At 38.0% G+C, this 22291-nt stretch overlaps 1 protein-coding gene across 1 annotated transcript in view; it reads right to left on the bottom strand.

The window, feature by feature from the left end:
* Window positions 1–22291, bottom strand: part of NCK2 (NCK adaptor protein 2) — a 55498-nt gene that overhangs the window by 14417 nt on the left and 18790 nt on the right. Inside the window, exon 2 of the mRNA XM_042809522.1 lies at window positions 14479–14720. Within this exon, the coding sequence (XP_042665456.1) occupies window positions 14479–14704 (226 nt within the window). The 5' untranslated portion in view covers window positions 14705–14720. The remainder of the gene's footprint in view (window positions 1–14478; window positions 14721–22291) is intronic.

Here is a 22291-nt window from a genome sequence, read left to right as displayed (position 1 = left end):
TTTGTTGAGTTCTTTTTAAGAATAGTATGCATTTATGCATAGTAAAAAATTTCAGCCAATTCCCAAAGCCCATTTCTGGGGAAAAAAAAAGAAAAAGAAAAAGAAAAAAAAAGGAAAATGAAACCAGTGTCATCTACATTCTTACAACCAACTTCTTCTGAAATCTTTTCTGATTCAATACATATATCATGGGCAAAATTATATTCAGCAGCTTACTAATGATCAAATCAACTTCATGGGATTAAAAAAATCCACAAATGTAAACAGAGGCCTTTAAGAAAAAAGCAGCAAAACAGGAAAGTTGTATCAAGAAATTAGAGGCAACAATGAACAGTTTCCAAACAGAATTCCTCAATCCAGAACTCCTTGAAAGAGACATCACCAAATATGCTACATATGATTATTTAAAAAACCATCGAAACTTATTATTGAAATACTGGAAGCAATAAAGGATGAATTTCTTTTTTCCAGTTCTATCACTGGTTCTACTGTAAGTTACTTCTAATCTACAAATGAAAAAAAAAAAAAAAACAAAAACAAAAACACAAAACCACAACAGAAACGAATTGAGAACACACTGCCTCAAAACAACTGAGTTCTCAGAATCTACTTTCTCCATACGATTAGATTTCTACTAAATGCCAGTCTTCAAATATCTTGTACCAATCACAGACTGGCAGGACCCTCTGTTTCCTTCATGCCCACCCATCTCCAGCAGGGCCACTCAGAGCAGGGTGCTCAGGGCCGTAGCAAGGATGCTGTAGATCCCCCAAGGAGGAGACCCCACAGCCTCTGGGCAGCAGTGCTCTGCCACCAAAGATTAAGTAATCACACATGTACCCCCAAAAACCAACACGTTATGCAAGGCTCTGTCAAAAGCTACTCATAAACTGGCATAATTTTAGCGGGATCAATACAACCCCCCACTGATTTTGATGTATCAGCCAAATATCAAAATTCTCCTTGGTTCCCTGTTGTCATCAGTACTAGTGTTGAGATTCCAGAGCTGTAGTTTGCATGGCCAGATGAGTTGATGATTTCATGTGATGGGAGCTATTTCTCAACTTGCTAATTCGAACTTCATGACAATGGCTTTTAGAAAGGTATTTAATTTCAACATTTTCACTCACAACTATTCAATATCAAACTGACTAAAACATAAAGTATGAAAAGAGAAAGAAAAAACTAGCCATTATGGAAGATGGTCCTTCAACGACTGCCTTAAATCATACCCACTCCACCACAGCTCCCATGTAGGATACTAAAACACAGATTTTAAACATTAGGCAGGACAAGCTGAAAATACGATGGGTGCTCTGAAAGAAATGCCCCCTGTGTTATGATGGTGGCCCAAAGTGCCAGAGGTGGATGTTGGTGGGATGGCAGTAGAGGTTGAACTTTCTCACTAATATTCCTTTGCATGTTGCTGCCATGTGACAGATGGCAGCACAGGGGCAGCCTAACAGAATGGTGTCTGACGTGGAAGTGCAGATGAAACAAAGGTGTGTTACTGAATTCCTCTATGCAGAAGAAATGGCACTCACTGACATACATCAGTGTTTCCTGAATATTTATGGAGATCAAACAGAGGATGTGAGCAGAGCAGTGGGAGGTGTATTTCAGCAGTGGTGACAGTGACATTGAAGACTAGCCACTGTCTGGATGGCTATGCAAGCTTTTGTGACCATGTTATGCAGATTTCTTGTTTAGTGCTGGCAAAAATGCATAGCTAATGGTAGTGACTGTGTTGAAAAAGTATGTTTTATAGCTGAGAATTTGTTCCATCAAATACTGTCACTGTGCTCTTTGTATCTGTTGTAATTTCCATGGAAGTAAATAGAAGGCATTACTTTCTGAGCAACCTATGTATATTTAAGAGGAAAAGAAACAAATTAAGAAAGAATCTCTCACTGGCTTTCCAAATAATCAGTTACTGAAATTTCTACACATTGCCAGTAATTCTCTGAATTAAAAAAAAAATATATATCTTAAAGTTTACTTGTAAAATTCTTCATACATCTTTAAAGGTATTTCAATCTGCGTGCTCTCCTTTCAGAATAAAATACTTTAAACAGTACTGCTTGCTTTATTGTTAAAAACTGATCACAGAAGCCACCATCAAAAAAATATGAGAACTGTACATGTTTTAAGAAAGTATTTTCATTTAAATCCTTTTCTTTTTTTTTTTTTTTTTTAAATAATGCTTTTCTTGAAAAGTAAGCATATTATAACTCAAATTGAAGCTGGGCCAGAAAGAGCTGAAAAATGTACTATTCAAGCAAAACATGGATGAGGATGAATAATTCAACTAAGTCCAATGTGCAAACAGAATGCCTGGTATAAATACCTGGAACAACAGCTAACAAATAATTCAATATACTGACAGAGTCAGTAAAATATTCTTGAAAAGACATTTCAGTCTACTTCAGTGATTAAAAAAGTTAAGAAATCAGTCTCAACTAAGATGGAAATCAGTCCTCTTTTACTCAAATATAAAACCAGGGCAGATCTTCCACTTAAATCCTTGAAGGTACCAGAGACTACCACTCAATTTACTAACTAAACGTTTTGTCTTAGATGTAGCAGAAGGGACCAAATTTATCAAACCCATTTTTGTTTATTCAACATTTTAGCTTATTTTAAAAGGTATTTAAAATGATTTTTTGTGTATTTTAAGAGGACTGCAATTCCATGTGGTTTCACACATGTGGAGTAAAAACAATTGCCCTTTTCTGTTTACCAAATAATTTATTCATCTCCTTTGACTAAGGGCCTGAATAAGTACATATTAATGCATACAGCTAATAAGTATGCAAAATGTACACTGCCTTCCTTAAACAAAACACGAATTATACTAAGAAAGAAGTAATTTTCAGGAAAATTCTTAAGAAAAAAAAAAAAAAAAGATTTAAATAAAATAGTTAATTTTTCCAAAACAGAAGTAAATATGTAACTTTTTGACAGCTGGAATATACAGATCACACATTTACACAGCTTTATGTCAGTAGTTTTTATATAAAAATTTAAACTAACTTGGTTTTGCATCAGCATTAAAAGGGCATTCAGAAAACTGAAGTTTCTGATATTGCACGGAAAGAAAAAACTAAAGTCTGTGCATTTTCAGCCTGCAACCTCCCACCCCTTCTTCGCTGCCTCCACACCGGATTTCTGAAAGAGCCCTCAAAGGCCGACTGTCCATACAGAACACGTGGTTCTTCAGAAGATCTCCATTAACGTTATTCCTCTAAGGACACTGTTGTAAATTCCAGAAAAATTTCACCTGGATTTGTGAAATAGAAATGAAGTTTTACAGTTGTAATAGTGTTATAAGTTTGCTGCTTTTCTTTTTTTCTTTTTTTTTTTTTTTTTTTTTTTAATTTTTTTTTTTTTTTTTTTTTTTGCATGCTCCTTAAGAAGCTCAATACGAAGAAAGGCCTCACTAGGAAAAAAAAAAATAATCAGAAAATGGAAACTCATCTTTAAATGTCAAAGTAAAATTCTGACATTTCTAAAACCAGGCTGCTTTATCACTAGCTTTTTTTTTCTTTTTTTTCCCCTCCAAATACAGGAAAAAGTACTGTCAAATTTTCCCATATAGCAACCTCTATTTGGTACAGAAACTTCCATAAGAAATTAACTCAACAACTGCATTAAAAACAACTACTACGCTAATTCCTGTAATTTAGGTATTGTTAAACGTGCTTATCTCTTACCAGGAAAAGTACATTCAAATTTCACTGCCAGATAATGAATTTCCTGTACCAAGAGCATTTCAGAGCCAAGAGGTTTAGATGAAAGATGCTCTACACGGAGTTACATAGAGTTTTTCAAAGGCACCAAACACAAGAGGCAAAAGCTTCCATGAATGGTCTCATGTATTTTCCTACTCCAGTGCAAAAGTGAGATACAAAAAGTCTCACCTGACAAAACTGAAAGAGCCCTGGGATTTTAAATCCCATACAGAGTATAAAAGGCATACAAAATGGATGGACTTTCTCAAAGTCATCTGGATCTGTGGTTCCAATTTCTGTCTATAAATTGAAAAGACAATACACTTTGCATATAGTCTTTACTTTCAAACAGAAATAGCTTAAAAATGTTTCCACCCACATTGTAATCTTATTACCCCACCGAGTTCTGTAGCATGCCATGATAAGCAAAAATAACCCAAGGCAACCCTAACATTCTAAGAAAACATTAAAATAAGAGTCATGTCTTCCCAATTCTAATTAAAAGCAAACAGTCATGTTTACTGTTGAAATGACTATCAAGGATAGCCATCTTTGCCACTAGGAATCCTATTACTTAAAAAGTGGTGGACACTGTCTTTGGCATAGCAGGTTTTTAAATCATTGGATGCCTGCATGCATTATCAGCATCGAGATTCCTGCTCAATGCCATATGCCACAAAATGAAGCATCTTTGAGACTCAGGGAAGGAACGGAAATCTCCTCTTGTACATGCTAAGACAAAACTAATTGATTTTTGGCACGAGTACTAATTTAGAAGTTTAGTTTGTGTGGTATGAAAATAAATCACCAGCTGGCCACGTATCTTTCAGGTCTTCTAAAAGTGGAGCTGTAGAAACTGATCAGGAACTGAGAGACCCTGGAAGATGAAATGCTCAACAGCCAGGTTGGGGGGTGGGGAGGGAATCACCGAAGTGATCCAGTGATATTGAAAGAACTATTTGGGGATGCACACATGAGGAAATACTTGCATCTGAATCAGAGGAAATCCTCCCACAATGCTTTCAGTAGAAAGAGCAGCCATTGCCATGTCAATACAGAAGAACAGCTCATCCTCTGAGTCACCAAAATTCTTCAGAAGTGGTATCAGCGAGTGTACTGTGTGTGAAAGCACTATGCGTGTACCTCTTCTGCCAGCCATGTTACTTCAGTGCATGTGTTGGTCACTGATATGTGCAGCAAGCCAAGTACAGGCTGCAAGAGGGTTCAGGAAAACCCAGTGGATGATTCTTGAACAGGAAACTACGAAAGTACTTAGTATTTAAAATGAGACATACGAGGCCAAACACAAGTACATGTTAAAACATCAGAGGCTAATCAAGAAGCAAAACCAAGACCCTCAGACTGCAACAGCTGAAGTTATCACCAAAAGAAAGCACCACATGCAGCCATGCATAGTTCAGGTGATCGTCTTATCTTTGCAAAGTGTGGTTACGACTATAAAACGAAGGACTGTTCTGCAGTACATAAGTGTCAAACTGCACCTCCAAGCACAAGCACACAGGCCGAGAAGGGGGAGGGGAAGACCCCATTACACAAAGCCTCCAGTACAAAGAAAGCGTTCTTTCTAAACAAGCGAAGGCTTCTTTATACCCTCAGCCTTGCAACATTTCACTACAACTAGATAAGAAAAAATCTGCCAAAAGGTAGGACACATCCTGGTTCCTGTCTTTTTTTTTGTTTGCTTTTTTTTCCTCCCCAAGTTATTAAAGCAGCAAATCCTTTAAATAATCCATCCCAGTAAGTAATATGCATAGAAGAAACTTTCAACAGAATGTAATATGCGCAACTGAAAACTGAAATAACAGCCAAGCTGTGTTTCAGGTGCACTGCAAGAAGCAGCAGGTTCTGCTTTCATGACCGCCGTTTCTGACTTCACACCTAGGATCAGATAAAAGGCTTACAGTACACATCCGGCACCACAAGTCTTTATTGAGAACAAGCAGCAGCATTACCAAACGATGCTTGGTGTTTTTCTCCCCTTAGCCTGCTTTGCTATTTCAACTTTTTTTTTTTTTTTTTGCCTTTTTAGCACAAGTTCTTTTAGAAATTATAACATAGTATTTTTGAGAAGGTCTAGTTTTAGCTCCTCAGAACACAGACAATTTGTTTAATACTACTTTTACTGGATAAAGCTTACTGGACATAAAAGTTACATAAACTTTAACAGGTATACAATATGCCCATAACCATAAGCGTGCAACTTTCTTTTGCATATACTGGGTTATTACTTTAGCATACATAATGTAACACCAATTCAGAATGATTAAATTCCCCTGCTATTATTTATACATATATATATAATCAAAATTGAGATAGCAGGCCCTACCTTGTCAACAGAATCTTCCTGTATCACGCTCCAATGACAGAAATACTGCTATTAAATATCTCTAGACCTTCAAAGATCAGTGGACTGCAGAAAGCGTATTAACACTGATCTAGGTAATGATGATGGGTCATAAGGCAGACATATTTCCAGGAAGTAGAAAAGCAGTTGAATTCCTTGTTATACCATTCCAGTGGCATTAGCACCACTACTTATTAAACCTGAATGCTATAGAACAGAAGAAACGTAACACTGGGAATACAAAATCCCTGAGAGCATACACCCTTTCTGTCTTCTTGGCATCTAGTAACAGCAATCCACTATCAGACTGACTTATTATTGCTCTGAAGACAGTAAAAAGGCAGTTGTTCAACCACCCAAGAAATCACACCTAAACAGTTATCATCAGCTTTTGTTAGCACCACAAAATCACATTCCTCAATTTCATCATCATCATCAGTGAAGAATGAAGACTTTTGCCATCTTATTTTGAGCAAGACCACTAAAAAACAGGATGTGGAACAGTGGAGAAGCGCTTTTGTTGATCAAATGCAACTACGAAATAAACTGTATTAATACAAAGATTCTGGAAAGCTTAGGATCAATTTGTACTGTGTATGAGAACTTTGACTAATTCCTCTATATAAACACGAGCTAAATTTCAATATAGATGTTGCTTATAAGTGCCAACACAAACTCATCCAGTCTTCCAAGAGACATGACAGACATGTCACTATTGTCATACCTACAATTTTTTATAAACTAGAAAGCTTAGAAGAAACATGGAGCAATATAGGAAAAATATTTTAAGTTCCTAGAGGATATTGTATGTTGTATTCCTAGAGGAGGATTGTACTGTTAATTTCAGCTAGAGATATTTCACAGAAATTATGGACTCACTGAAGTTGGAAAGGTCCCTTTGGATCATCATGTCAGCTATCCACCTAACGCTACCAAGTCCGCTGCTAAACCATGTCCCTTAGTGCCAAGCCCAAACCTCTCTTAAACGCCCCCCAGGGACTGGGACTTCACCACCTCCAAGGGCAGCCTGTTCCAATGTCTGACATCCCTTTACATGAAAAAATTCTTCCTGGCATCCAATCCAAATCTCCCCTGGAACATCTCGAGGTCATTACCTCACATCCTATCACGCGTCACCTGAGAAAAGACCAACACTCTCCTCACTACAACCTCCTCTCAGATAGTTGTGGAGAAATAAGACCTTCCCTTAGCCTCCTCTTCAGATTCAACAAGCCCAGTTCTCTCAGTCTCTCCTCGTAACTCATTTTCTAGACCCTTCACCAGCTTCACTACTCTTCTCCACACACAAGTGAGCAACTCAATACTCTTCTTGTGTTGAATGGCACAAAACTGGACGCAGCACTTGAGGTGCAGTCTCACTAGTGCTGAATACAGACAGAAAATCAATTTCTTTGGCCTTCTGGCCATACTATTTTTGATGCATGTTCAGATGCCGCTGGCCTTCTTGGCCACCTGGGTACGGTGTTGACTTGTGTTCAGCCAGCTGCCAACCAGCACCCCCAGGTTCTTTTCTGACAGGCATCTTTCCAGCCACTCTTCCCCGGGCCTATACCACTTTATGGGGTTGTTGTGACTCAAGGGCAGCAGCCAGCATTCATCCTTGCTGAAGCCACAGAACTGGATACAGCCCATCAGTCCAGCCCATGCAGATCCCCCTGCAGAGCGTTCCTATGCTCAAGTAGGTCAATGCTCCTGCCCAACTTAATGCTGTCCTCAAACTTACTGAGGACGCAACTGACCCTCTCAACTAGATCATTGGTAAAGAAGATGAACAAGAATGGCCCCAGTACCGAGCCCTAGGGAACACCACTTGTGACTGCAGCAAATCTGATTTAATTCCATTCACAACAACACTCTGTGCCCAGTCATCCAGCCTGTTCCCCACCTAGCAAACAGTACATCCATGCGAGCCACAAACAGGCAGTTTCTTCAGCCAGTTCTCTGGCTGAAGGCTGTGGGAAATTGCACAAATGCTTGGCTAAACAAAAGACTTCCTATCATTCTTTCTTTGAAATCTTTATATACGATTTAACACCATGAGAAGTAGCTATGCACTGTACAAAATTCAGGACATTCTTTTATGAAAAACAAAACAGAAAAAGCCACAGAACCTAAACCTAAACAGATTTAATAAATGACTATCATTGCTTACAGGTCTGCAATAAGGAAGCTGCACAACAAACTCAAAGTTCTAATATAATATAAAAATAATGCACATTGCCTTACAAGGCGGGGGTATTTTATTAAAATGCACTCCATAAGGTTTAAGAGATTGTGACATACATCAATGACTTTATTATACAGTAAGAATGTATTTATTCTTACAGCCACTGTTCTTTTAGTCTGTAATAAATTTAAGACCCAGAAGGTGTCCAGAAAACACTGAATTTGACAACAACTAATTAAGAACAAATAAAAATATTTTCAAAATGGTACTTGATCATCCTGTCGTATTACCAATGTAATGTGCTTTCTGCAATAGCGAAGCTAATAGACCTATGACAGTTTGTAGATAAATGAACACAAATTTATTAAGCCAAGTTTATGGAAGACAATTTATAGCCAAAACTGTGACAGAAATACAATGCATATTTCTCATGATCACATTTTTTAAAATAGTGCTGTAAAGAACTGGGAAAATTTCAGGTAAAAAACACAGTAAGAGTCAAAGCAAGCAAATTTCACCTGTGAAATATTTAAGTAGCAATCTAATTTCTGCACTCAGGAAAAGATTTAGGCGTGATGTTATCAATGTCAGAACACCACCATGAACAAAGAAGAGCTGTCTGTTAGTACACAGCTCTTAAATCTAGCAGAAGGAGTTACACAAAGTGACAGCCAGATGGAAGCTAGAACAAATCATGTAGGGCCACAAATTTTTACATGAGATCTAAGTACAGATGGAGGAGATGTTTTCTGAAACCTTGTAGTCAAGAAGGGTCAAACTTCTGAAAGGTGTTTTGGCCTAAAACTCTGCAGCCTACCTGGCTGATCACAAAGAACAGATGATGGTTGTCAGAAGCTAGACATGGGAATAATCAAACACACACAAAAAAGCAGGCACGTGCTCACTGACAAAACGTTTGGCTGCTACTGGCATTTCTAAGAAGCTGGGTAGAAAAAAAATAAGTGTGATATAACACAACAGAACTACCCGAGTTCTTTTTTTTTTTTCAAATCCTCAAAGCCAGAACAAGAAATAAAACCCACTAACCCACACACAGTTTAAAGACTGATGACTTACTGGCAGAATTAGTTTTCATGACCATATTATGCAAAGATAGGATGGTAATGATTTAGCTTTGGAGTTGAAACGTATCAAAAAGGAGTAAGCAGAGCCTCTCAACAAACAGTGTTTTCCAATATTGAAGAAACAATACGTTAGAAATTCTGTACTTCAGCTTTTTACTAGAGCTAGTGTTTAAACAAAAAGAACCAGCTCTCCCCTCTAGTTACTGGAAAGACACAGTAGAAATGGTATTAATTTGCTCTTGCACGGGAAAATGTTAAATATGGAAGTGGGAATAAAAGCTTTTCATATAAATGTACAGAAATAAATGAAAGGAAAAATACACTGGAGAGAAAAAAGGTATAAAATCAATGATTTCTGGAAACAACAATATACAAGCAGTCAGGAACCAAAGCAGGGATCTACAGATTGATCAAGGTAAACAACTCAGAGGTTCATAAACACAGGAAATTGCTTCTCTACACTCAACACTCTGAAGTAACTCTAGAGGAACAGCGATGCAAATAGGGACTGTTTTCTCTCTATCTCATTTGACAACATTTCCTTTCCCTGTGAAATATAACAAGTGAATTGCATCTGAAAAAGTTACTGAAATATTTTGCTGATGTATAAAAGCTTAATAAAGAAGAAACGTGAGGAGTTTCGTACAGCTTGAACACTTCTGTGGTATCTCGTCAAGTTATCTGCCATCACTATCAGCACTCACCTCTAGAGTGTTTCTTTTGTTCCTACATTGTAAACGACTCCTGTACTTTTAGTGTCTGCTAATAAACTTTTTCTTTCTTTTGTTGGATATCTGCTAAAAAATATCAAAAATTGAAGTGTCTTTAAAAGGTTTGTTTGTTTTTTAAATGCAGTTGTTTATTAAAGGGAGTAAGATGGGACACCTTTAAGAAACTACCAGCACACAGTACTGGTTGAGAAGCAAAAGCGATTGTCAGAAAAATCACAGACATAAATAAGCACCAGCGCAGCGTTTCAAGACTCCTCTCACTGCTCACCGTTTGCACGCTGCTGTCTCAGGAGCCGCAGCGGTGGTAGGAAAGTGACTTGTAAAGTAATGAAAAAATGTAGGGCTTTTATTTTTGTTACAAGCATATTCTTAAATGTTTGTGCTTTCTTTGGATAATATTTCTATGCAGTAGGGCAGAGATGAAGAAGCAGGCCTACCACTGTTGCTGCAGAAATGGGATCCTTTGGTCATGGATGCAGAGATCTCAGAGGCAGCTCTGGGGCAGTAATGGCAAGCATCCATTCAGATCCTGCTAGCACCAGGATCCCAACACGTGGCAATAACTGTTACAGAAGTTCTCTGCTTGGGAGATGTATGCTGGAGGTCTTTCATTTAGCACTTAACTGAAATGTATAAAAAATATCCTCCCCGCAAAAGAACCACTGTTCCGAGGAAACTATTTTAAACTTCATTATAATGAATGAAGATGAAATTTTAATCACAGGCCTGGAAAACTGGTTTTTGCCTAAAGAATAGTAATAATTACCAGATTTCATTCAATATGAGCAAACAGAAGACTGTAATTTAAAATGGCTAAATTGCCATTAGCTTTTTACTTTCAGTATCGCTTAGTTAAGACAAAAAAGAGAATGAAGTTGAATCATTTAAAATACTTAGCTGGTGGCCTAAGCTCTACATTTTCTTCATTAAAAACAGACAGTTTGTAGCTATGAGTGTAGCAGAGTTCAGTTGAGAAAAGAGATTTAAGAATACAGAAGTAGTATCAAACAGAAAGGTGATGAAACCAAACAGATATCAGCACAAGAATAACAAGTCTTCAAATCTCTCAAAGCCGCTTCAGGAAAGCAAGTAGTTTTGGAAAAATTCCCAGTTGAAAGGACTAAAAGAGGATACAGAACAACAGAGTAAGCCCTTAGAAGGAAGAAAATAAAGTTAATGGCGCAGAGAAGACTATTGTTTTGCAAAAAGAGTAAGACAATACAAGAGTATACTTCAGAGTTGGTGGAGGTCATCTGGGACTCCAGGTGAGCTTGTTTTCAGTCCAGAAGTAACTGATTTAATGAACATATGCTAACAAGTGTTAATCAGCCTTTTAATTTGCATTCAATGCATTTAAAAGAGCTGGCTCTGAACATGTTTTATTTGCCAATGTTCTTTTTTGCAAACTACAATGGAAATTCCAGAAGATCAACACTGTGCTGAAAATGGGCAACTATCTTGGAATAGCAAGTTGCGTGTTCCAGGTACATACGAGCTCATTAACCTCCCTTGAACCCCAAGCCAAACAACAGGAAAGCTGATGGGATTCAATTAAAAATTATTAAAAGGTCTGAAATTCAATTAACGACAGTCAACAATTTTAGGAAACCAGTATTCATCAAACAAGCACGAGTTCATCTTCTGATGAGATTAAAAATGTTCTCGATAGAGGTAACAGCAAATAGCTAATGAAGCTTCCACAGCATACTTGGCTTTTCTATATGGCATACCATCATGTTAACTGGTATCATAAGCTTTCATTAGAACACACATCACATGGATGAAAAATTACTCAGCTGCCGCATCTTCAACAGCGAACTACGGCGACCATTAATTAAATGGTTACGGTATCGATTAAATTAGAGATAGGGAGAAGCAGATCTCCATAGGATCAACAGCTTGCTGGAGTGCTGCAGTTCCAAAGGTGGATCCAGGCACAACTCTGTGGTCACTCTCTTTAAAAGACCATTACCCTTGCCACAGAAAGCAGCTAAAGACCTGCAATTTGTCTCTGGCGATTCCATAAGATTAGTATTTGACTTATTGATTATTAAATAACTCATTTTCTTTCACCCCATTCCCCCGACCACTATTATTGTGGTGATAGCTTGTAATTTGAGGCTTAAGGGCTAACACTCATGACCACCAATACCCATCTGTACTGAATTAGTGAGCTTTTAATTTTTTTTTTGTGATCTTAGAAGAATTTTCTTATTTCTATGTGGAGAACATGAGTATCAAACAAACAAATAAATAAATAAATATGATTGCGTTCTTGCTGCTTACTCAGCACAAAGCATCCTCTAAGTTAGGACACACCTCCTCTTTGGTCTGAGTGGGAAACAACTGTAAGACATGCAAGGCTTAAAGACAAAATTACACAGAGGAACTCTAACCCAAGACAGGAAAAAGGAAAATTGTACATAGGTCGGGTACACAGGACAAGCTTAAGCATCACCACACTGAGCAGTTCACATTACTTAAACCATAAAGAAAAAATACTCAAGCATCTGTGTTTTTGCTTGTGAGAGGGTGTCAGACTTAACTTGAGCTGATCTTTGGGTTATCAATGGCTTGGGCAGTTTCTTATCACCACAGGAAGTAGGAGCATAAATGAGCACAAGAGATTCTTGAACACTTAGCAGATACATGTGGTCTCTCCAAAAAAGAAACCTGGGTCTTGTCACGAGGCATTTACAGCCTCAACAGAAGTATACACAGAAAAAAATAAAAGATATACAGAAGAACTGACACATTGCAGCTATTGTCCTTTAGAACTGCATGCAGTGTGTCAAGGTCTGAAAGACACAACAAGAGGGAAGGCTCATATACAAAACCACCATGCTTTCCTCATGCTTCATGCTTTTTTTGGTCACCACTGTAGTTCAGTGAAAAGCACACAGCTTTTGTGAGGGCCAAGGAGGTAACCTTGAACATATGTGAGGACACCAGTTCCTTCCCTGTTTTTCTGTTGGATGTAAAGAGTTTGTTTATTTAGGTAAGTGCTTTCCACATTTTTACACAAACACTTGATGCATTATCACAACAGAAGGGCAACTTTTTCATAAAATAATTTTAGAGTATGTACATACATATAAACAAAGTCTATATAAAGGAGCTTAAAATTACAATTTGGATTTTGATCTTAACAAGTTAATTTATCTTGGAACTTATTCTTCGTACAGATCTTTGAAGAGGCATGATTACATTTTCTGGCATTCCAATCCAAGAAAAACTGCAGAAAGGCCCATTATTTTAAACATTATCCCTTTACATTTGGTTATAACCTTGTTTGACTGCCTGTCATTCTGCTATCCTCAATTTCCATGTTCTTTATTGCAGCTCAGCAGTGGGTAACATAGCAATGAGAAAGGGACCAAGAGCTTTATTCGACACAACACTCACACAGAACACCTGAAATAAAACTATATGAGCAGTGACCATGATACTTCTAAGAGAACTTCTTCGTTTTTTAACAAGTTTAATCCCAAATTCTGATTTTTCTGTCGAGTTGGTATTTTCTACATAAAACTGAAGAAGAATGAGTTTCCCCTACATAAGAGTTTGCAAATCACAGGTAAGAACCCAAACAACAAGTAAAAACACTCCCAAAACACCTCCATGCATACCGTTCTGTTCACTACATCCAAAAGCACCAACTAGCAGTTTTTTGGGCCTCTATAAGCAATCTGACCATTTATCATTATGTTTAACCTTAACAAACCATACGTATAACCCTTCATTTTTCAATAACTTAATAAGTCACTAACATCATTGCAAAAATAACAAAAAACCCTCACCTAATTTGACTTCCAAATATATTTCTTCCAAATGCACTCAGTTTTTCAAAGCTATGTTAATTGATGATACACTTGTGAAAAAAAAATTCAAACATAAAACACAGAGCACATACTAAGCTTGTAGGCAGAAGGATCATCACATCAGACAACAGAAGCATAACCCCTTGACACTGCACACAGCCACACCACATAACCCCATTTATGAAGTGACTGAATTTTGCTATCACAGCAATGCTGAACAACCCATTTACACCCTCATATTTCTGAGAGGATCTGGCATGAGGAGAAGTCTCAGCAATTCCTAACACGGTGAAATCACTGATCTTCAACCACTGAAAATACATAACCCTTGACAATCTGGAACAAAAGTAAAACCTTACTTTCCTTTATATGACGTGAGAAAAATAGGTTACACACCATCCTCCTCTACCCTTACTCTCTCCCTCCTCCCCTCTCTCAGTCATTATCTAACACATCACTGAAAGAAAATCAAAAAAAAGCACACAGAAGTATTTACACGCATTCCCAATCTGATGCACATCAAGCGTATTAGACTTCAGAAACAGAAAAGGACTTACCCAACGTGTCTTTTAGATTTTTAACCAGAGAACCTTTCTTCAAGCTGTTTTTTCGCTCCACATAATTTGATGGCACATATCCCGTTTTGTTGGCCGCGTTTCTTACCCTCCACCATGTCTTGGAATCATCTAATAGCCAAAGACGCTCATTTTTCTTGATGTCAAGTTCTTGGTCCTGCTGTGCAGTGTAATCCCACTTTGCAATAACAATAACTTCTTCTGTCATCTTTCATGGAGTCCTTCTGCAACGAAATATTAAAACACATTCACCAATCAATTATATTCTGTAAGTCTTGCTCAAATTTTTCAAGCAGTTCTGAAATATGCAAGAAAGGGGAAGGGAAAAATGAGGGAGTGCTATAGAGAAAATAAATCTCAGAATGATATCCCTTCTTTAAAAATAAGGAAAGTCGGTGACCTTTGCTGCTTTTTCAGCCACTGAAGTATAAAAACACCTTGATAATAAAGTCTAGTCATAAGATTGCCCCTGTATGTATATGAAATATTATTCAGATATACCTTAATGCAGTAGAAGTTATAAAACCCATTTAGTTTTTTGCATATAGCATTATAAAACTATGCCGAAGTTAGCACTCAAAGTGAGAAAAAAAAAAAAAAAACAATAACAGTATTTCTTTCCATCCTGGTTATGATACTTAATACACAAATCCTATACTCACACTCATACAGCCAGATTACTTGCAAGTTTTCTGCATTTAAAGTTATCCATCTATAGTAGGAAGTTAAAAAATGCTTCAGTAATAACATAATTCAATGAAGAAATCCCTGCCATCAAGAGGGTACTGCTCCCATAAGCCTTGGTGCAGAATATACTGGAAGGGAACACACAAGCATAGTTTTAGAAGAAGCATTTGCTTTGTTTTTGCTGCCAGGACGAGACTAGCTTACTCCAGTCCTGTGCTGGGTGGAGAATAACACCCACTGCATTCTGGATGTTCCTCAATTTCTTCCCTTCACTGTACTTCTCCAGAGCGAAGACCTAGCAATCTTTTTTACTTATCCCTATAGCACAAACTACCTTTTCAGAAGCTATCTGCCAGTTGCACAAAGACAACTGCATGCCTCCACATTTTTCTACACATCAGGTAATTATCAGAAACAACGTAGCTCCGTGACAGCCAGCAAATGCAACAGCAAGCAATGTCAGTACTACTGACATTCTAATATATTTTATAATGCCAAACAAAACAGAGTTAATTTTATCCTCTACATTAGAATCATAGAATCGCATGGGGGAAAAAGAACTTGAAGATTATCAAGTTCAACAATCAACCTGACCTACTGAGTCCCACGTCCACGTGCCCGTTAAACACTTCCAGGAACGGTGTCCCTGAATCAATGGAAGTCCTGGAACACCCCAGTCGAAGGAGCTGGACCTGTTCAGCCTGAGGAAGAGGCGGCCCAGGGCCATCAATGTCTATAAAAACTTGAAGGGAGGGCACAGCTAGGCTCATTTCAGTGGTGCTCAGTGCAAGGACCATATGTACAACCTGCCACAAAAGGGAGGTTTCTTCTGAACATCAGGTGCACTTCTGTATGGTCCTGTACAGAGCACTCCTTCCTGGGAATCTCCAGAAGCCACCCAGCCACAGCCTTGGGGCCAGAGGGATCCAGAGTGCCTTAACAGAGATTTTAAACACCATTACCTCACTCAGAAATTGTTCTGTTCAGTATGCAAGCTATACACACCACTTCATTCAGAAAGGGTTCCACCTGCAATCTGGAAGCGCACGTGCTTTCTCCATTTCCAACAAGAAAATGCAGAGGAACATAAAGTAGTTGAAAACTCAATTTGAATATAGGCGTACAATGCTGACAGCCCCAAGATGAATTCAGAAAGTTGCAATGTTTTGCACGACAGAGGAGAATAAGAGCTCTGACAGTTCAAAACGCCTGCGATATATGCAGGTAGAATTGGTATTACAAGAAAAGTCATTATACCTTTAAAAAAAATTCCTCTCCTTAAAACAGCAATCCTGTCTGACACTGACAAAGACATAGGAGAGCCCGAGCTTCAGAATGCAATCTCCAATAAACTGCCCCGCTTTCCGACTCACATGAAATGGGCAGATAGCCTACAAATCGATATGCTGATGTAGCCAGGGGGAGACTACAAACAAGCATGTTCTGGATGCCAGTGTTGTCAATATAATCTCTCTTCAATTTAGATTGGTTCATTTTATGCCAGCAATTGTAAAACGGTCAATTCACGCTATTCCTGGGGATACGGAGAGCATGAAGAAATAGGACACTATCAGTTAGTTGGCTGATGGTGTCACTACGTGCAGCTTCCAATTCTAAAAAGGTTTTTTACAACACCAACAGATTAAAATTACCTACCTGTATTACAAGCTGTTAATTGAAAATCGTAGAATCACAAGGATGGAAAGGACCTACACGATCACCTAGTCCTCCATCACCATTACTACCCACTAAGCTGCGAGTAAATAACACATTAGGCATAACATTTGACTAATGACTGATAGAGAACCAATAAACTCTAAATCTAAGGGGAAAAAAAAAGCAGTCCCTCATGGTAAGAGTCACCAAGCTTTTCTCCAAAGTGCTGTACAAGGACAGAGGCACGGGAAGAAAAATATACAAACATATGTCACAGCTGATGACATCAACTGTGTGGCCCTTAGAAATTCCCTCAGGACAGGGAGCCTGAGCTAGCTGATTTCCACAATTCCAGCCTGTTGTTACATAAAATTACCACTGTGAATGAGAAATGATGTCATGACACCAGCAGACCCTTGTGTTACAGTTTTTGCAGAAAAATAGGGGATCCAAGGTTCTCAGGTGGCATCTCATAGAGAGCCAATGCACTACTACACTACAGTGTTTGCGGCTTTGCTTAATGTCAATAGCACAAGCATTCCTAAACAACAGGAAACTCCTTCTTTATATAAAGTTAAAATGTACCTTACATCTGCAGTTAAACATCTGCCTACTTAAAGCCCTACAGAAGATTTTATTATTATTATTATTATTATTATTTTTTAACGTGAGGGATCAGGGTTGAACTTCTTAAAATTACTTCCTTATAGTTACTTCATTCAAGTGGCTCCATGAAGGACAATACAGTTCTTCCTGTGACATTTGCAGAGCTAACATTTCCTTGTATGTGAATAAGGACACGTTTGTTCTCCAGGAGGGGGGCAGTAGAATTAAGTTTTGAAATGTTTCTGCCACATAGCAGAAAACAAAGGATTAGAAGCAATGACATAAATCTGCAGAAAACATAAGGAATCAAAACCATTACAATTTTCTGAAGCATTCAAGCATTCCATATACATTTGACATGCATTCAGATTGTGAAAATTCCTAAGCATATTGCTTTTAGACTGCACAATCAAAAATACTGCAGTTCCTGCAGACTCCACGTTAACATGACTCTTCTGTATCAAGAAAACCCATTTCTGCTAAGAGAGCACAAGCTTGTGACACACACGTTCCTGCACATAAAGTTCAAAAGCCCTAACAGTGAAAGACCAAACCTTCTCCTCACATCAGATATGAGAGTATCTCACAGTTTGAAAAACACCAAGGAAAAGCTATGAACAAATTGTGCAAGCTTTAGGATATATCCCTACTTTCAGCCTCTCTTCTGCAAGCATTTCCTTCATTGCTAGCAGCGCCAGTAAGCTGATTTGTTCGGCCAGGATTGTATATGCAAAAATGTTGTAACTAACCAGTTACAAACTACTAAAGTCACATGCTTTTACTGTGTGAATATTAACAGACTATAGAAGTTAAAGCCAAGCTTGTTTACCAGTCGCGGTCTTTTGGAGATTGTATCAGACCATATCTAATAATAAAAACGAGTGGTAAATGGCAATGCTTCCACCTGGACGGAAGCATACATACAGTTCAGGCTTACACTCTGAAACACGAGTGCCACTAGGCAAGCTTTAGTTGTAACCCTCAAAACAGCAAAAGTGTCCAAAAATAAAATTTAGTTATTCTCCGAAACAGTTTAAATTTGATTCCTCCAGAAAATATGTAAAGTTTCATAGAATCACAAAGGTTGGAAGAGACCTATGAGATCGTCTAGTCCAACTGCCTGCCTACCATCAATGTTTCCCCACTACCCTACAACTCTTAGTACAACATCTGAATGTCTTTCACGCATTTCACACAGTAACTCAACCACCTCCCTGAGCAGTTTGTGCCAGTGCCTGACCATTCTTTCAGAGAAAAAATGTTTCCTAATGTCCAACCTGATATTTTCTTCTGGAGATTATAGCTAGAAGTAAGGAGAAAGTGAAAACAAAACTGAAAGCATTGCTCTGCAGGAGAAACTCAACATTAAGTACTGCATTAGAACGATAAGTGGTTTTATTACAGTGACCTCAAGCAACTCCACTGTGATGGCAGTCTCATTAATGTTATCAGTACTACTATGGAAGTTCCAGGGCATCTTTCTACTGCCTTCTGTATCTAAGGTTCACAGAGGCAGCAGTTAACTTGAAAGGTAATACCTGCACTGTTTCACTAGAACAACCACTAGCAGATAAAACCAAAGGTGACAGCTCAAAAGTGAAACACTAGAAGTACAATGTCTTGTGATTCTAAAAGTGCTGCAGATCTTTAAATGAAGACAAGACTTGAAGTATAAATGTCACAGAAAATGTCTTTAGGTGGAAATTTATTTTGAAAGAGTTATTTAGCTAGAAGTAAAAGAGCAGCTTTTGGCTACATCAAAATACATGCCTCGGGGAGGAAAAACAAGAAAGGAGATGGAAAAAAAAGATGACTTACTGAGAGTGAATTTCTCATTCATGCATAAAACAACAGTTACCAAAACTTTCACTCTGTTCTGAAATACAGGTTTTTTAAGTCATTTTCCAGAAAAACTGTACCAATACTAGGAACACCTGTGTGCAAGGGCTCGATTGAGCTCAGAGTTTCAGCCATTTTGCTCCTCCATCCAGCTGATGGTTCTCTGTTAGGAGACAAGTTCTATCTTTAGCAGGAACTGCACTACTCCAGAAGCCCACATGCAAGTGTTCTAAACACAAATACACCCTTTGGGGAGAGAAAATGGAAATTGTGCCAGGCTAGGAAGGCAGTAAACAACAGCTCAGTGAAGGGAAGCCAGTTACAAACAGACTGCACTGAAAGGCTGCTCAAACAGGTGAGGAACATTAGCTAACTCTACGACAAAACAATGCAAACAGTATTTCAGAATCAAGCTTAAATGTAGAGAAACTTTACTGGCTCCCACAAACTTGTAAAACTTGTAGTGATTTTTCATACACAATCAACTACTTGCTCAGTTGATAGTACCTACAATATAAAACTTCCCAATGTCGTTACACATATCTCATTTTCTACTGAGATCACCCAAGTCTCATCAGAAATGTTTCTTTCCAGAGATAACTCGTTTCTTCCATAAATACAGATCCCTCCAGCACACTGTCTGATCTGAGAGCTTCTCCTGCAAGCTGACACCAGCCCCACGTCCCACCAGCTGAATGCCCTGTCCCTACAAGCAGCAACTCCTCTTGCCTGCAGAGTAAGGCTCATGGCCATGCCAAGGACAAGCTAAGAGCAGTCAGTGCGCAGGGGAAACAACGCAGAGCTTTGAAGGCTCTGTAAGCAAAGAACTTGCTCTCTCTATCCATCACTTATTTAGCAAAATGAAATATTGCTGAAAAAATGACTGACAGTAATGCCTGAAGTTTAATCCCTCACCAAGGGAACAAGCAAAAATTCTATTAATAGGAGGTGACAGTGCACATAACAGACTTCTGGAATTAGATGTATTCCTAAGACACACTGAAAGAAACGTAATAACTTAATTGATATGGAGGTTTTTAAGTGACACTGATGTACATAAGATGTAATTACTATACAGTATTTAGTTTATTCTCTTGGGAGAATGAAAAGATAGCTAGTGTCAGAAGTTTCCTCCAAGAATTGAGGGCTGAACAACCTCTCCTTCTCCATACACCAAACTTCAAAAATCAAACCAGGCTTTGAGCTCTGCAGCCTGGGCTGCTGAAGGCCCTGCCACCTGCTGTTCCCTTACCTTACCTTTCACAGGCTACAGCAAATGGGAAGCATGTGGCCTTCTACAGCAACACAGCTGTGGAAAACAAAAAGTCTTTCTCCATCAGGGCCACTTTCATAGTAAGTGAATGGGATTACTGAATTCAATAATTATGAAATAACTTATTAGATCCCTTCACCTAAAATGCACTTGAAGGTCTGAAACTTTTCTATTCATGAAGATGCAGTCTGTGCTTCTGCTTCAGGTCTGATGGTTTGTTTCCACTTACAGATGTTTTAATTGCTGCTTGTGCATGGTTGTTTGTTTTTAATTGTTTTTACTATTATTTTTAAATGTACTTGGAAGAATAGTTTTGACATGCATAAAAGAAAATCTCTTTAAAAAGAATAAACAATTTTGCTTTATTTCTAGCTAACAGCAGGCCTTTGTTGTAACTGGTAAAAGCCCTTCCATGCTCTGTTGCAACAGCTCTTTGCTGAAGCTCAGACAAATGATAGTGGATCACATAAAGGTCACCTTTTCTAACTGCTTCTGCAGTTCAACACTTTAATATGGCAAATAATGTGTCAATCCATCTCAGGGGACATATTTATTTGGAAAGAGGTCACTACACCAAAAACTGTAATACGAATACTCCTCCCATCTCCACCTGTAAAGAAAGTATCAACTACATAATTGTAGTGACCAAAGATTCATTGTCCGGCTATGCAATTTTAAGGTGTCAAACAGATACCTATGTAGAAAAACCTGCAACAGGACAGAACAGTAATCATGATAAAGATTCAGCTCTGACGCTCTGATAGAACTCAGCTCAGCAACCTTCAGTGTTAAGCTTTAAATTCAAGAACTGACACTGAGCATTGAACAACAGACACAATTGGAAATTTAAAATTGATGGATGCATTCTGTTTATCAAAGGGAAGGTGTTCAAGCTGAGCTCTCCCTGCAAAGATCTCTTTTCTTGTTTTTAAATCAGTGACTGAGGAATAGAACATTTTTGAATGCTTACAGATCTATGTACTTAATGAAAGTATTATCATGTAACCACACACAATAATACCTGTAGTAAATATATGTATACAAATAACCCCATATGCCTACATATATCTCTCACGTGCATACATGCACACACATTTTGCTGGGAACAGTGTTCCTAGAATACTATCTGAACACATAGTATACAAGAACAAAAAATACATCCAAAATTTAAAGGGGCTTCACACTGAGAGTAGAAGACACACATATACACACACACTCAACACTGTACACTCTACTGGTATTAGAACTAAAACATCTGGATGTCCTGAAATTACTGACTTTTAATACCAAGTGTGGCAATTAATTTGGAGTACTTTGAAATAACTTCTCATTAGGATGCAGTGACTACTGAGCTAGAAGTGAGTAATCACACTGTGCTACATCTAATTCAGTGTGCAAATTGTATCTAGTCACAAGCAATAGAAGATGACGTTGATATTAAAGAGGTCAGTTTTCAAAACCTAAAACAGTGTTGAATGGAAGCTGTGAGGAATAAGTGTGAACTAAAATGTCAATAAGTTACTAACAGTGAAAGAAGAATGTTTTATTACATTTCCTAAACTACTCTCACCATTTTCCATTTATGAAAGAAGCAGTATATGGTTAAAAGGATATCCTGTCTAAAAAAAAAAAAAAAAAAAAAAAAAAAGAGAAAAGAGCACCAGAGAATTGCAGCATTTCCTCCCCCCTCTTTGTTTTTTTTTTTTTTTTTTTTTTTTTAAAATAAAAAAAAAT

This window comes from Centrocercus urophasianus, unplaced genomic scaffold, assembly GCF_019232065.1.
Source record: "Centrocercus urophasianus isolate 14NV4802_14NV808 unplaced genomic scaffold, USGS_Curo_1.0 seq_12, whole genome shotgun sequence".
NCBI lineage: Eukaryota > Metazoa > Chordata > Aves > Galliformes > Phasianidae > Centrocercus > Centrocercus urophasianus.
This window is presented reverse-complemented; position numbering and strand designations above follow the sequence as displayed.